Below are 16,636 nucleotides of genomic sequence, written 5' to 3' on the forward strand. Positions count from 1 at the left end.
GAGTATTCTACACTCAAATATTTGATTAAAAAAATAAAAATTAAATTTAAACTTTTCATCCACCTCTTTTGCTGCAGAACTGAAAATTTTCTGGAGGATGCCTACTGGGAGCAAATTTTCCCAGCAGGGACAGATTCAAACAAAGTAGCTGAATAGATCAATTGGTATCAAATGTAGTTAGGAAGCACCATAAGCGAGTGGGCTAGTGCACGCTAGAGGGCAAGCCTGGTTATAGAAACAGGGCTCGCAGCTCTCTAGCAAAGGTAGATCATGCAGATGCAGCGATACTGTGGATGAGAAAGTGCTTCCCCCCCCTCCCCCTGCAATTTAAAGTCTTTCCCTTCCTGGTCAGCCAGCTAGGGTAAAGCTAATACAAACAGCAAATCTTTAGAAAAACTACCGTTTAATGTGTAGTGCTAAGGTGAGAAAAGAAACAAAGCATTAACACCGAGTGTTACAAAAAGAAGTGCACATGATTTCCTTTTTCTTTTTCAACATCTGAATGGAAAATGCAAGCAAATTCTGAAGGAAGGTATTATGTTATTAAGAGACTCATGCTGATATTATTCTTTATGCCTAGAAAAATCTGATCAACACAAGTGATTAGCCAACTCCAATTTTAAAGCTGTGAAAAACAGGCTAAAAGAGCAATAAAAATGTGCTGTGATCACTAAACCCAATATAATTGGGCAAAGTCAGATCTTCGAGTCATTTTACTACGGCTTAGAATCCAACTGAAGATCTTTTCCTGACACACAGTCAGGTAAGCAATTCACAGAATTAGCATACAACTTCAACTCTTTAAGAAATAAAGTCTGTTTCTTCCAAAACTGACTCACCAGTCCTCGTGCCATCTAGTGGCCTGTTTCTTCAGGCACGTACAATGATTAGTTACTAAAAGCCTTTGGTTAAGGCTGCTTCTTTAACAGCCGGTGGTCAGTATTATGCTATCATTTTAAATGAAAGGTTAGAATATGAAACGTGGAACGCTGACTGGGAGTATCACAGAAATGTACTCTTTTCTCCAGACGCTAACCATCAACATGCAGCACTCATACTAAAAAGGGTCATGACAAAAAATACATTTTCCCTTTCTTCAAAAAGGCCTTGTATCACCTTTGATTAAACCTGTAACCAGTGTGTAGACCAAAGATGGATCCTTGATGGCTCTCCTCATTCTCAATTATTTGGGTCTGAAAGACTAACAAAGCTCTGCATCTTCATGCAGACTTTGTTTTTCTGTATGTTTTATTAGAAAACCAGAACTATAGTTTCAATTTGGATTCTTTTGCTTGCAAAGCCTTGGTTGCTAGTTCAACTCTCTCTTTTAATAAGCTAGCTTCTTCAGCGCTCCTTTGAGCTTGTGCATTCTTTAGTATGAAGTGGGCAAGGAAGAGTTTCAAGCCCTCCCGCAGCAATCCCAGTTTGGGGTTGTCAGATATCCTGTAAAGACACAGATTAAAAATAGTATTTAGTCTTCTACTGTTTCAGAAATTTGTTTTTTTTCTTTATCTACTTCAGAGACACAGAAAAAAATCCAACCTATAAAAGGAGCTTTTCTGAAGAGGTTTTCAAATTACCAGCAAGTCTATATTAGTTTGGCAAGCAGCCCAAACACACTCAACATACAAATGACCCCCAACAACAAAATGGAATATTGGAGCCTTAAACTTCTTTATGTCAACAATTACATCACAGCAAAAAACGAGGCAAATGCCACGTTTGAGCTTCCTTGTGTTGCAGTGTAATGGTTGAAACATCACCACCTGATTTTTTCTAACTTCATGTGACATTGCAAGTTTAATACAAGAACATCACAGAATCACGGAATAATTTCTCAGAAAGGATGTTAGCAGGTCATCTTGTCCAACCTCCTGTTTAAGGCCAGACTAACATCCAGGTGCAGTCAAGCTGCTCAGTGCTATCCACTCAAGGATCTCCAAGGTTGGAGATTTCCCAGCCTCTCCAGGCAATCTTATCCCATACACAAAAATCAGATTTTCCAGACAACACTGATTTAAAGAAATGAAAAGGACCCAAACCTTTCCCTCATTAGTATTTTTTAATTCTTCCTTCTTACACTAAAGACCACTCTACCAGTAGTCTGTGCTAGAAGGTAATTCTACTGCACACAGATGGTAAATCAGTATGGAAAGTAGGTAATTACAGAGCTCTGCTCATGAAAATCCTATGACCAAAATTGTATGTTGAATATCTGAAAGCCTTATTTTGTGTAACACTTCTCACAGTTGTAACTATCAGAGCCCGTACTAACACAGAAGTGATTCTCCCCACTCACCCAGGAGAGCTTACTTTTTAAGGGACGGATGGCTGAATTTTGGAATAGGCACTGTGTAATTTCCAAACAAAATAAGCAAACTTCTTATCTTCTTAATTACTACTCACCAAGGGTTCCCTGGAGATCTCTCTGATTACTTACCTCACAAAAATGTCGCTGAGTTCTTCAGGATCTGTTTTGGTTAACAGCATGCTTAATACTTGTCGCAAGAAACGGACTTTGGGTTTATCTAGTTCGCTGAATTCAATTACCTAAGTAGAGGGAGAGAGAGAGAGGGAGAATTAGATTAATTCAAGTATTTCAAACAGCTGAATTCTTTTCTAAATGAATAGTCATTAGCATACCAACTGGCCTCCCATATATACAGAGTCTTAAGTTTGGCACAGAAGAATTAGCTGAGAACGCTGCCTCCAAAAGCTAATTAATAAGAAAAGCAGAAAACTTTTTAAGGAATAAACCTGTCTACTAATACCAGAATACTGGATATAATTTCTCTATTAGATACATACTTTAGAAATAGCTACGAATATCCACATAATTGCCTGTTTAACACATTTCAATTATTCTTCTAATAAAATTCTATGGACTCCCCATTCTGAAATCCAAGTGCTCAGTAGATTTCTTTTGTGCCTAATAAAAATCAACACCAGCTCAAAAGCATAGCTGAAAATCCACTGACAAAGCTTGCTAATGAAGGGGCCTCAGTTCCAACTCTGCGGACTCTAAAGAAAATGATCTTAACACTGCTCTAGATATAGAACTGTAGACTTTCTGAATGCCTGGGTCAGCATAGGTTCCCTTTTCCTCAGATGATAGCATTACCGTAATCAGTTGGATTAATTTAGCAATTCAAGAACAAGTTTTGTCTTAGTTTATGACCATGAACAGCTAAAGTACCAGCTAGGTAACCAAGAAAACATATTTTCCATAGAACAAGCACACGCAAACACAGAAGTATTTTGGAAAGAAAACACACCAACCTTGAGAACTGAAAGTGGCAACGATTTTGTCTTTAGTAAGTGAGCCAACAGTGAAACCAAGTTGGAGATGGCAGCAGCTGAGAGGTTTTCTAAGTCTTTGATTTTGTCCCAAATACTAAACTGAAATGTGACCTAGGTGTCAAAGGAAAAAAAACAACCTACAAATCAAGTGGCTGTTTAAATGAGTAACAATGTAACAAAACCTTTTGACCTTCTATTCTTTATGAGCCCTTTGATAATTAACAGAGATGCTTGAACAGACTGTTCAATTCTTTTCAAATGCATAAACCAGAGGAAAGTAAACCTTCTGCAGTAGTTATTTTATTTCCTGTTCAGATCTGACCATGAGCATGCCTTACTTGAATACACAGCTATACCAGCAGAGTATTTCCTCAGGATCCTGATCTTAAGAGGCATGCATCCACTCTCAGGTATTTAATAACTGTCTTCCTAACCACAATAATGACACTAAACCAAAATAGAAACAAATTTTTCTTCACCTGAAATCGTCTTTCATATTCACAAAACTTGTTAGCTAAAAATGCGTAGAAGGGGTTATATGTCTTCTCCTGTAAGCAGCAGTAAATGATAACATGAACGATTTCTCTCTCCTGCTGATCCTTCAGTCCAAGCCTAAAATTTAGTGAGAGAATGAGAATCGTTTAGTCGGGAAAAATTACTACCACAAAGTAAAAGCTACAGTTAACATCCAAGACTAATAGTTAAAAAACAACCCCTAACACTGTATTAGATTTTACTTTGAGAAGCTTCTTACAAGTCTTTAAAACACTGAATGGCCTCAAACCCTTCCGACTGTGGGCTAAATCAGCGTCCTGGTACAGCAATATAAAAATGCTAGAGTATTATCAGTGTTAAAGGAGTGGCTGCAAAAGCAAGACCTCGACAGACAGAAGTAGAATGATACAAGTACAATTACCCCTGGGGGAGTAAAGGTAGCGCGCTCCACATTTGTAGCTCTCCATGAAGAAAAACAGGAGAGGGCACTGTCATCATGGAGTCTTGTGCCTTTGAATGTAGCAGCAGCACTGCAGCAAGCACTGCTGCATGGTGTACATTGGTGTACAAAGCTTGAAAAGTGAAATAAGAACTGCAGGATCCCCTTGCAGTTATTTCACACTTGTTCATGGGAGGAAAACCAGCCTGTGGACCAGCATAAGCCTATTTAGAGAAGCATGTCCAGGGCCCTTCACTTCTGTGGTAGTCACTAGAGATGAAAATATTTAAAGATGTTCTTCCTATTTAGTTGGTGATATGAATGCTTTAATCTCTAGATCAACTCCATGTTACGTAATACTTGAAATTCACTATTGTCTGATAGTAGCCTAAGAGGATGCAGTCAGTGATTTCAAAGCACCTTAAAAAGGAAAAAAAAAAAAAAAAAAAAAAGAAAAAAGCCTGAAGAAAACAGTATCAATGAGTACTTCTGTTGGCTGCCTCAGCATAAAGGCCAAGGACTGAACAGCCTTCCCACTTGAACAGCTGACCAGTCTGAAAGAGGGCTGAGACGCTTTGGCAGAGAATGGTAACTAACTCACAATGCACCTGTTCTGTGAATAATATGATTTAGCTTCCAGGGCTGCCAAATGCTTGGCAGCATTAAAACCAATTAAAATGAAAAATGCTTCATATTATAATCTGAAAAATGTCAAACAAAATTCTTTTCATTGCTTCAAGCTCAAGTTTCATATGGCATTAGTATAACTCAAGTGTATTTTCTAACCAAGTTTGACTCCACTGGAACTTGCTCTACCATCTGTAGAGTAGTTTGTCATTGCTCAATTCTAATGTCCCTTGTTTGTACACACCTCCAGACATCTGCCATTGCATTTGATCACGGACACACACCAGATTAACAGAGAAAATACTGCCTTTCAGCCAAATCGCCCCCAGAAATTAAGGTTTTACAATAGGAAAATCTGGGCTGATGCTAACGAGTGGTGAAAACTTACAAGCCTGCTTCTCCAAGAGGCCAGCACTGTAAGTACTGTGTCTGTGATATAATTCACTTGCTCTCTCATCAGTGAAGTTCTATCTGATTTTATTACAGAGTAACAACAGTTGTTTTTTTTTTTTTAAATACACAGGTTTTCAGACACTGGAAGTTACATTGCAATCACTTATCTGGCACAGTCTCTTTCCTTGTTCATCATCACTTCTTTCATGACTTGCTTATTTAGGAAAGATGCACGTTGCTAGACATTGCAACCAAGTACATCAGCACTTCGATGTTCAATTTTGTTCTTACCTAGACTTCTTCATAGATTTAGCAGTATTTAATCTTTTCAGACCTAGCATTCCAGACACCTAAAATTTAAGAGTCAGGACTGTCTTTCACTGCTGAGCTTCACCATAAACCTGCACAGACTTCATAAGCCTGATCATCTTTCATAAAGAACAAGCAACCACCTCATCTATTAAATCATTCATGAGTGACAGTATTCCCATGTCTTGATCACTTTTGCTACCCTGAATTACACATCACACTACAACAGGATATTGAAGACTTTTACAAGCTTCCATTTGTTGTGAGATGTCTACGAAATAGCTTTAAAAACTGCCCTTCCATCAAACTTAAGAAGCATTCAATCCATCTCCTTTGTGAATCTATGGTTTGTGAAAGAGGTGTGGCCTTTCAGCTGATGAAATGGATCAAGTCTCTCTCTTCTTTGTCTCCAAGGATGTTCCCAAACCTCCCCTTACTTCTGCAATCACAAGCTGAGCCAGTTCAGGGAGCTGGTTTGGCTTCAAACTAACTATTTTGCTGTAAGGAGGAGAAAGGCAAGCAAAACTACAGCAGCCTGGTTTTAAAACAGTTTACCATTTAACCACACCTAAACTCTGCCAGAGACCTAGCACCAGATGAACCAACAACTACAGTTAAAATACTTCTTTATGTATTTCTCATGCTCTTCCTCATGAGGCTGACATCGAACATATGACTATTAATTCCCACACACTCTGGAACACGTGTTCACATTGAAGTTAATTCCTACACTGACAATTTTGTGTACTTCCCATTATATTCTGCCAGATGTGGGCAGACTTGAGAATTCCCCTCTCTTGAGTTTGGTGTTTTAAAATCAGTATCAACACACACCGATCCGCAGGCAGTTTGTCTGCCAAGCCTATATGTATACAGATTTGTATACTAGCTTGGATAGCACGGATGACAGTCAAGGATCAATCTGCAAATTGAGCTACCAGGTCTTGGCAAGAACTGCAGCAGCAGCAGCTAATTTCTTTTAATTGAACAGGCCATATTAAGATATTGGAATGACTCCATCACAGCCTTAAATCCAATCTGTGTTTTGCAGAAGTGGCATTTAATCAAATATTAGTTGACTTTATTACAAAGTCTGTTTTGGTTTGGTTAGCAAATTAAATAATTGCATGCCATCCTGGTAAGACAAGTCCCTTGAATTACAAGGCTGCAACAGAAAAGTTCAGACATGATCCCTCCCCTCCCAGTTACTAAAACTTACAATTAATATTCTGACAAACACAAAGAACAGCTTAGTTTGAGCTTTTCCCTGATCACACCTTCTAGGAAGCTGTTTGCCAAGTGGTAAGGCAACCGGTCTTAACATGAAATGTGACCCTGGAGCAAATCCAAAGCTAATAAATTCTGCAAGAAAGAAGTGGAGGTGCTAGAACACTACCAGGTCATGCAAGCATGGACAGAGACCTACAAGATGGCTTAACAAGGTGGCAAGATGTAAAGAAGTGGCAGCAGTATTGAAATCTAGCAACAAAACCAAGAGATTGAAGGGGCTTTCTAGTCTGCCTCTGTGAGGAAGCAAGCCTGCAACAGACTTCCATCCACTAGACTAGGATACACATCTTCAGTGCAAAAAGATACAGGCTCCTGAAGTCAAGATGCTGCAAATCACAGCTACAGACATGAGTGACAGTAACAGGGGCTACTCCTTTCCTCTGACTGCCAGTCAGTTCTGCCTGCCCCCTACTAGTCCTTACCCCGGGGTTTTGGTCCCTCTTTTATGCTTTTACCCTATGTGGATCCCTAGCTATGCACTTTTTTAATTGTATTATCAACTAAATGCTCTTAAACCTAGACCAGCAATGTTATTTTTCCAACCCAGCTAATGCTGGTTTTAGTTCTGGGCTGTCTGCGTTAGTCTATGCTTACCTGAGAAGTTTTTCAAAGGCATCCAGGAAGTCTTCACTTGTCATCAAGACACAAAATATACTTCTTCTGATATCAGTATTCATTCTCTGCTTACGAGCAAGCTCCATTATCTTTGAACTCACCTGAAAAAAAATCCAATTGCTACTTTATTTATGCTTGCTTTGAGAAAGCTATTTCTGTGCAGTATTGAATAAAACCATTAATGAAGATGTCAAACTATGAAGCAGCAATCTAAAGGTCTTGAGCTTTTGCCCAGAGGCATAGGTATCATCAGGAGCTTTTTCAACTATATATTTTAAGTGTGCCAATTATTTTTAAGATGTGCTTCTCTAATGTAAGTCACCAAGACCATGTCACCACACTACTTTTAGAATCAGCTCAGATATATACCACCCACAGACAGCGCTACCTGTCAGAATTCATACGAGGAAATTCACTTTTAAATCAAGGCTCTTCTTCCACTTACATATATTACTTTTGTAATTCTACAGGATAAGAAAAAATGAGCTATACTATAATATTTGCAGTAACAACTCTTACAAAGCACGAGTACAATATTTTGAAAAGTGTAAGAGCAGAATTCACAGTCCAAAAGCTTAGTCTTACAAGAGTCTTTTTTTGGTGGGCTTGGAAATGAACTTATTCACTTGTATGCAGAACATTCAAAAGATCACAAACACTTAGACTTATAACTAGTACTGCTTGGATTTACCTTTCCTATATGCAGTTTTTGCTGAGTTTTGCTGTTTGTATCATTGATCATTGGTGCTCCACTCCAGGACGACCCTACGATCCACCAGCGACCAACCCGATCAGCGCTGAGGAGAGATTCCAGGGAGACACGGAGCTGAGTTTCTTTTCCAGAACCACCACTGTGAACCTTGAATATCAAAACCCAAAAAACGCAAAGAAAAGCTTTTGAGGCTTCCTTTTTTTTTTTTTTTTTTTAAAAAAAGAAATACTTTAATTACTTAAAATTACTTTTAAACAAATTTTTAAACAAATATCTTAAATCTCCATACAGGTCTTTGCATATATGCCCCTGCTCCCTTTAGTTTCAGCAACCTGAAGAGAATTTACAAGTTTCCTATGTCCTCTAATTTCTCAAATACAAGAAGTTGCTTAAATCTACATTTAAAAGCTCTTGATTTTTTATTTAAAGAAAAGAGATAATAAATTAAAAAAGTAGCCATCTTCTACTCATAAACCTTTCTTAGAATTGAGACTTGAAGCTGACATTGTAAATCAGTTGCAGCATCTTACAATCTGGTCATGATTTTCCTTTTGAACACTTGTGATCAAATACAATTACACAACAAACTGCCTTAACTTTCGTACAACTCAAACAACAAAAAGTTTAAACCCTTTGAACAAAATAAGAAATTTTCAACAAAGGAGTCTAGAAGCATACCAGGAGGACTATGAAAACTGAAGAGAGGAAATTCTACAGAACTAGGTTACCTAGCTTGTTGTTGCCTGGCCTATTATCTCTGATGTAGACATCTTGCATTTACAAGTTTCTGATAAATAAGATGCCCTGGGTGTTGTAGACAAGTAGTGTAATTTTCAGGTTGGAGATACATGGAATCTAAAACCAGATTCAAGTCCTGTGAAAGTGAACTCATTCTCAATCTAGACAGACAGTTACGTTCATGCATTTTGTACTGGGCTGTTCTAGACAAACCGCCCTCTCTCAGCCAACATCCCCCCCCCCCCCCCCCCCAAAGAAAAACCCAGGAAAGAAAAAACATCTAGATTTTCAGAAGCGTTAGGCTTCCGAAGTGATTCTGGTCAAGTTAGAAGTGGGTGCCTGCATCCAAATCCATGGAAAAAAGAATTTGTCATAATGACTCATTTCTTCTGCACAATCATTAAACATCCCACAATCTCTTTTTCAAGGATCGGACTCTGAGGCAAAGTCTTTGGCTAAGTATTATGTCCTTTCTCAAACTGTTCTGCAGAATGCTGGTTGACTCCTGACTTAACTTGGACACAGGAGATAATGATCTAAGAAGTGATTTTTGTCCACAAGAGTTTCAACCTGTTAAATGAATTAAAAAATACTATAGCCCTCAAGCCTATGCACGATATAAATGATTACTTCTGGTTTAAAAATAACTCTACTAAGTACGTCAAGAAAGTTCTCACCAGTGTTCTTTGCAATTTGCGGAGTTTTTCAACTGGTTCAGGATCATAACCAGGAATCTTACGCATGTCATTATTCCTTAATGCCAACATAGTCTCTAGCATAAAACGAACCTATTAGGGAAAAGAAAAATTTCTGTGGATTATGTCCTCCAAGTTTATTAATAAATTAGAGTGTACTTTGAAATTACTATTTTGCAAGAGTAAGCAGCTCAGCTGGCAATACACATCAAAATTTAGATTACGTGAATACAAATACAGAGAAGGATGATTAACTCCTATTTTATCTGTTTGTGTTCAAGTTTCAATGCAAAGCTTAATTTGCTAAACACCATGCCTCAGTGACCATTTTTTAAAGTCTTTTTAATACTTTAAAGTATTACAAAACAGAAGCACTGTCCATTACATAAGACACAAAACACTCCTAGGCTTACTCATTACAAGCATTTTGGTGTCTGTCCTAAGAACTAATGAAGAAAGGCAGACAGGAAGGCAAATAACTGAATGCAACAACTGAACACTCATGGTAACTTGGAACCCAAATGCAGTGTAGCAGAAAACTAAATAAACACATGTATCTAAGTGCTTATTAAGGTCTATTCAGAACAGAAAATCTTTAAAACACACACACATACCCTAGTCTGATCATGTAGTTTCTTGTCTGCTGTGTTTGCTTTCTTCTGGGCTTCAGTGATCAGTTCCTTCAGAGCCAACGCATCATCTTTTCTTAAGGAAAAGCCCACATTTTTCAGAAGAAACAAAATCAACTCAATCTCTTTTTCAGTGAAAATGCCAATAAGCTTTTTCAGAATATCAAAGATCAGCAGGGAATGAACCACATGGAAGTTATACAGATGAGCAATCAAGGCAAGCAGATTTTCACATTCTTTCCCTTCAGCATCACTTTTACAGAGTTCATCAAATTTCTTCACCACAGCTTCCAAAAAATGAGCACCGACCTGGCAACAGTTCCATTAAGGGGTGGGGGGGAATAAAAAAAATCCAGCAGTTAACTGTAAGTAGATTTTATAGAAATCTGTAAAACATTCAGTTTTGGGGCACTGCCACTAATAATTTTAAAGAAACATTGTTGCTCCTCCCAACCAATATGGATGTTCTACATTTACATACACAAATATCTAAATGTTATATGACATCCCGTTGCCCTGTGAACTCTATGCAAGAAAAGCAAATGTTATGAACTTACAATACACATACATCAGAATTTGTTTACATAATTTTCATGGACACATATTAGCATCTTCCCAGCTGCCAGGCTAGCATGCTGTTACTGCTAGCCACTCATCCAGTAGAAGTGGCATGTCAAAACCCAAGCACATCACAGATGTCAGCATTTCAGAATAAAATCCTTAGCAGGAGGGTAAAAAATAGTACTGTAAAACAGCCCCCAACATACCAAGTTTCACAGCTGCTGAGCATGAGCTTAGGCTGCTTTTGAAGCAGGCAGGGATAAGTCTTAGCAATTTGTCAGTGGGGCAGTTGGGAGAAGAAATTTTGGTATCTTTATATTTGTGAGGATAGAATTGATGGTAAAGACTGGAATTAGAAAGCATAGCAAAATATAGGTAGGTAATGAAGACATTACTGCTAAACTAGACCTACGCCATTATTCTGGTGCTAACATTTACCGATTTTCTTATGAAACCCAAAGTCCCAGTATCAGTACTGGCTTGCATTACAAACCTCAAGCAGCTTAGGTTTTAATTATCCAATGATCATACTGCACAAATACCTAAATGCAGTTACTGGAATCCCAACTTCTGCACTGCTCAAACTAATCTTAAATGCAGCTGTGCTATCACACTTCCACATAAAGCATATATTGCATTTATTTTACAGAAAGACAATGGAGATTTATAGTATACTTAGAGTCTTACATTTAAAGATGCTGTATAACAGAGTCAGCAGTACAGAGGACAGTCTGGATATCATCTGTTTCTAATAACAATTAGTATAGTAGTATCTAAAACCTATTACCAGGCATTGTAATATTACATTATATTTGCAGTCAGAACTGCCTTTCAAGCAACAAAAAGGAACAAAAAAAAAGTTTAATGGCAAGGCTGCATAGAGAAAACTGCTGTAATTGCATCCATCTGATATTTAAAATGGTTTCAGAGATAGCATTCAGGTCACTACGTGACAAACTGAAGAACTTGCATCAATACACCTTTCGCATTGAGATGTACAAAGAAAATGTAACTTGGTGGGAACATGGTGCTGAAACAGCTGTTTACTGAGAGACATTTCACTGAAACTAGCTAAAATCTTTCCTTTTGACAACAGTAGTTTCAGCTTCTTCCTAACAGTAAGCAATAGATATTTTATCTCAATCGTTCATGAGGGTTAAAAACACAAAAGAAAAAACCTCCAAAAAATTTGCCATGCTTTTTGAAGGTTTTGATATTCTGTTATATTCTGATATTTGACATACCTAGTTACTTCCACTGATGATTTACATGACTGGGTTTAAAAAAGGACTTTTTCCACTGATGTAAATGGATTTCCATAACTGTAGTGCTTTTCTTATCTGGATACACATTGTTCAAGAACAATGCCCTCATAGGCCCAAGAGAACAGAAATGGATTAGTGTAATTAAAGAGGAGAAAACTGAAATTTAAAAAAATTCAGTTTTATGGATGTAGAAAGATTATGATGAAAACTCTGATATTTTTGTAACTGACCAGTGGTAGCTCACGGAAGAAATGAATTAAACTGATAAAGCAACAGACTTGGTCCCTTGCACTTGTGGACACCTAGCAAATAAGCTACAAATACTGACGAAATTCAGCTAGAGATGCTTTTTAGTGACACACAATGAAAAACTAAAAAGCCTTTCAAACAAAATAACAGGAAAACACTGTATAATATGTATTATTAAACACAATTAGTTCCAACCACAAGAATTACCTCAATTCCTACATTATGATGAAGAATGCTGACTAAAAGGACATGCTCCATCATCAATCTTGCAGGCATGGCTACTGCAGTAACACAAGCATTCATGAGAATATCTGTCAGAGTTTCATTCATGTCCTTTCTGCTGTTGGCCATGTAGAGCTCTTCCATCTGTCCACTAATGGAGGACAAATTCGGTTCACTCAACCTATTGAGAAACAAAATGCAATGTTCACTTTTTCTTCTCTCTACATGATTCCCCAATTTTCAATTTACCCAACCATCAACCCAGTCTTTTTAGAGAAACTAGCTTGGCTTAAGAAGAAAGATGGAAAAGATGACTGGAAGGGACCTTTTGTATTTTGCTGTGTTCACTAAACTAAAAACCGACAAAATATGTTTAAGTCTTTTTGCCCTTTTTTTTTTTTTTTTAATATTTACATGTAAAAACAGATTGGCAGCAGTATTCACAAAGCACTGGCAGTGTCCTTACTGTCACACTGAACAGACTCATTAAGAAGACCGACTTTGTTCTAAGCAGTTGTAACTACAGCATATCACGGTTTTTGGAGAAATTAAGGATTAAAACACCTCATACTCTTCTAACATATAAGGTACATAAAATTCTAAATGACTGAACAAACTACATAATGCAAACCATAGCCTGCATTTTACAGATAACATAGATACAAAAATACCAATAGATTTCTTATCTTACAAACACTCTAAAATTAAAACGTGTGAAAGTGTTAAATACTTTTTCTGTTCTTCAGTACTTTAAGCTATGCTTTAACACTACTTTAAGTGTTGCTCCTCCTCAGTTGTAATGTTGGAGAAATTTAGATTTCTTTAATTAAAAAAAAGAAAATCATGCTTTTTTGGGGAGGGAAGTTATAACTCACACTGAGGTGTTTTTAATAGGCACACTCCAACCGACAGTGAATTACACCTAGCACTTGCAGACAACTGCTGTGTGGAATTCAGCCCAAACTTAAATTTATTTTCCAGATTTTTAACTTCTCTAGTGACCAACTTTGAAGAATTTATATCAACAAAGATAATAATTATTAAGGATAGCAGACATGATTGCCAACTTAAAATCAGTTTGTGAAGAGAAAAGTCACATCCTTGCCACTTTTCTTTGAATGATGAGCACTGTCACACTGAACCAGAAAGATTAATGACTTTCCTTATTACATTACCTATTAATGAGACCATTCACCATTTTCTTCAGTCTCCCCAATTCTTCTCTCTTCTTGTCATCTAGTGTCTCCTGAGCTTTCCTTACTTGAGGGGGAACATACTTTGTAGCACTGTGATTATGACTCTTTCAGGAAAACAGTAAAATAAGATACCAAATGAGGCTAGTATCTGAAATATTTGAACACAAATATACATTTCTATTTAAGATTAATACATCAAACTTTTAATTAAGTAAGTATTTTACCATCTAATAACTAACACCAAAGGAACAACTTTATGTAGAAAAGAAGCATGCAATGAGTTCCCCTTTATGACCAATATAACAGCAGCAAAACTCCTCCACGCTTTACATGAAATTTTCTTTTAAGTTATTTTTATTGAAACCTGGCATCTTAGGTCTTGGCTTTATCCAGATGTTACCAGCTCCAGATGTACTAACAGTTAATGTTAATGCCACCCAGGCTAAATAACCTGTCTGGCCTCCTCTCCTCCACCCCTGCTACAAGATCCAACACAGGCAGAACCTCAGGGCTCACCCAGAAAAAGTAACACTTCAGTTTGCTCATTTTAACGGCAACGGGGTACCTCCCTTTATTTGCTGATCCTGACCATAAAGACAAGGCCACACGCCTTGTGCTTCAGGGTATTTATCACCCGCCAGAGGCCTGACCCGGGGACACCCACCCCGCAGGCCCAGCCGCTGTCCCCAGGCCTCGGCAGGCAGCACTGCTGCTGGACCCGCAGCACCCCGCATGGCTTGCCCCGACAGCAAGCACCTATGCTTTACAGAGGCGATGTGAACTCTGCTTTATGTTCAGGTTGTGCCACGTAATTCTGAGAAGCAGGTTTTGCGTTATGTAAGGCAAACATCCTACCTCCTCTTCTTCCTGCTCCATCTCCTCCTCCTCCTCCTCGCCCGGGGGCTCGCTGGCCTCTGGCACCTCGGGGGAAGAGGACGAGCTCTCGCTCTCCCACTGTCCTTCCCCACCATCCCCCTCGGAAGGGTCTGAGGCGTCCTCCGCCTCCTCCTCGTCCCGCTCTCCGGGCCCCGGCCGGCGCTCCTGGGGCCGCGGGGCCTCCTCCTCGTCGCTGCTCTCGCACAGCCCGCTGAGGCCGGCCCGGGTGCCCAGGGCGCCCAGCACGTAGCCCAGCCCGTCCCGCAGGAAGCTCTGAGGCACCTCCTCCACCGCGGCCGCCTCCTGCTTCTTGCGGCGCTTGCGGAGCCCCAGCCGCCGCTCCAGGCGCCGGATCTCCTTCTCCTCCTCCTCGTTGGCCTCCAGCAGGGCCCGCTTCCGCGCACAGGCGGCGGCGGCCGCGCGGGGTGCCGGTGCCGGCACCGGCCGCTGCTTTCCGGCGGCGGCGGCGGGCGAGGCCGGGGCTCTGGAGCGTGCGGCCGGGGCCGGCTTGGCCGGGGCTGGCGCGGCCACGGGCGCCACGGGCTCCCCGCGCTGGAGGCGGCGGCGGCGGCTCCGCTTCAGCCTGCGCTTCTCCTTCCTGGCGTCCCGGCGACTCCTGCGGTTCTGCCTCTCCGAGTCTTTCAGTAAGACCAGCGGCGGCTGGTCTCCGGCTGCGTGCACGAACTCTTGCACCGCCTGCCGCAGCCTGTCTAACTTGCTGCCGCGGCGAGCGCGGGCGGCCGCTGCCCGCTTCATCTTCCCCTCAGCCACGCCGCGCCTGGGCGCCGCCATCTTGGGGAGAGCCGATCTTCCTCTTCCGCCGCGCGGCCGCCATTTCAGGGAACAGCGCCCCCTGCTGGGCCTTGGCCGCCGGGGCGACCCTTCAGGCGGTGCCAGCTCTGAGGGGATGGGCCCGGCGGGCTGGATGGAGCTCGCTTGACACCCGTACCAAAGACGCGAAATCCGTAGAGGTCCCTTCTCTTTTTTTTTACATTTAAGAAAATCTAAGGCTTGTCCCTCTTCTTACAGAAGGGACTGGAACGATTTGTCCCTCACAGCCCTGGCTGCGCTTGCAAGGCCCTGATGCCCACTGGCACGAGGCTCTCACAGGAGCCACACGAGGCCACAGCAGCGGAGGGGTGTCAGGGCCCCTGGCCTCTTCTCCACCTCCCCATTCCCCCATTTTGAACCCCTTCCGATCCTGCCAAGCTGTGGTATTTCCTCCTGAGCATGCCAGGGACAACATCCACATGGCCTCTGTCTGGTGCTAACTTCTCATGGGGCCTTTCCATCCACAGCAGTGTGCAGGACAAGGTGATGCAGCTGCTGGGACCAGTGGCCCCTACCACAGGGATGGGATCTTCCCCGCTCTGCCTCCCCAGCACGCACAGCAGGTGACAACTTGTCTATCATTCATGTGATCAGAGGGAATTAATGTCCCACGGCAGTTTGCTGCTGTCAGCAGGAAAACCGATTGGTTGGTCTTATTTTTAGTCTCTTTGCTGTACTCTAGGCTTATGCAACCTGCTTGCCGTGTGTGCCTTGCCCTGTGTCTCTGTCCTCTCCTCCCACCAACTTTGAAATCTAGTGCCAGTTTCAGTCATGTCTGGCAGATGCCCACAGTTCCTCAAAACGCCGAATTTCCCCAAGTTTCATCAAAATAGTAGCTGGGTAGAGGAAGGAATTTCTCAGCTGAAGAAGTGCCACAAGATGACCTTAGACAACGCCAGAAAACGCACATGAAAGCCAGCACACATAAACCAGTTTCAGAAAAAGGGTTACTCTTCAGTCTCCTGTGGGGACCAAATTCATAGGAAGTCGGGCTTTATTATTTTGTTCTTTGGCGTTGCACTTCTGACCTCTCTTGAACAACGAAGTGCTGCATAGGACTTATATTTCACCTGAAAATTTAATATGGCTCTATTATTCAGAAGATTATTTTTGTCTTTTTATGCATGTTTCCATATTCTCTCATTACATCATATGCCCTAGATGACCCATTCTTCAGAAATCCAGCTTTCTCAA

At 40.7% G+C, this 16,636-nt stretch overlaps 1 protein-coding gene across 1 annotated transcript; it reads right to left on the reverse strand.

Annotated features, from left to right (window-relative positions):
• Nucleotides 1–386: 386 nt before the first annotated feature.
• On the reverse strand, nt 387–15,794 carry NOM1 (nucleolar protein with MIF4G domain 1). Its single transcript, XM_040589342.1, has 12 exons — nt 15,668–15,794; nt 14,591–15,546; nt 13,715–13,839; nt 12,525–12,720; nt 10,228–10,551; nt 9,596–9,706; nt 8,160–8,327; nt 7,448–7,569; nt 3,780–3,912; nt 3,280–3,411; nt 2,441–2,550; nt 387–1,443 (listed from the first exon to the last, which is right to left on the reverse strand). The coding sequence occupies exons 1-12, from the start codon at nt 15,792–15,794 to the stop codon at nt 1,266–1,268; spliced, it is 2,682 nt and encodes an 893-aa protein (XP_040445276.1). The 3' UTR covers nt 387–1,265.
• Between the last annotated feature and the right edge of the window lie 842 nt (nt 15,795–16,636).

Source organism: Falco naumanni, chromosome 4, assembly GCF_017639655.2.
Source record: "Falco naumanni isolate bFalNau1 chromosome 4, bFalNau1.pat, whole genome shotgun sequence".
NCBI lineage: Eukaryota > Metazoa > Chordata > Aves > Falconiformes > Falconidae > Falco > Falco naumanni.

Bases quoted from the DNA above. Each gene is read 5' to 3' on its own strand.
- NOM1 (XM_040589342.1), bottom strand. From the start codon at position 15,794: ATGGGGGAATGGGGAGGTGGAGAAGAGGCCAGGGGCCCTGACACCCCT. The intron at 9,707-10,227 runs GTATGTGTGTGT...TTTCCCTAATAG, and splicing joins AACTACATGATCAGACTAGG to GTTCGTTTTATGCTAGAGAC. The intron at 1,444-2,440 runs GTAAGTAATCAG...GTGTCTTTACAG, and splicing joins CTCAGCGACATTTTTGTGAG to GATATCTGACAACCCCAAAC.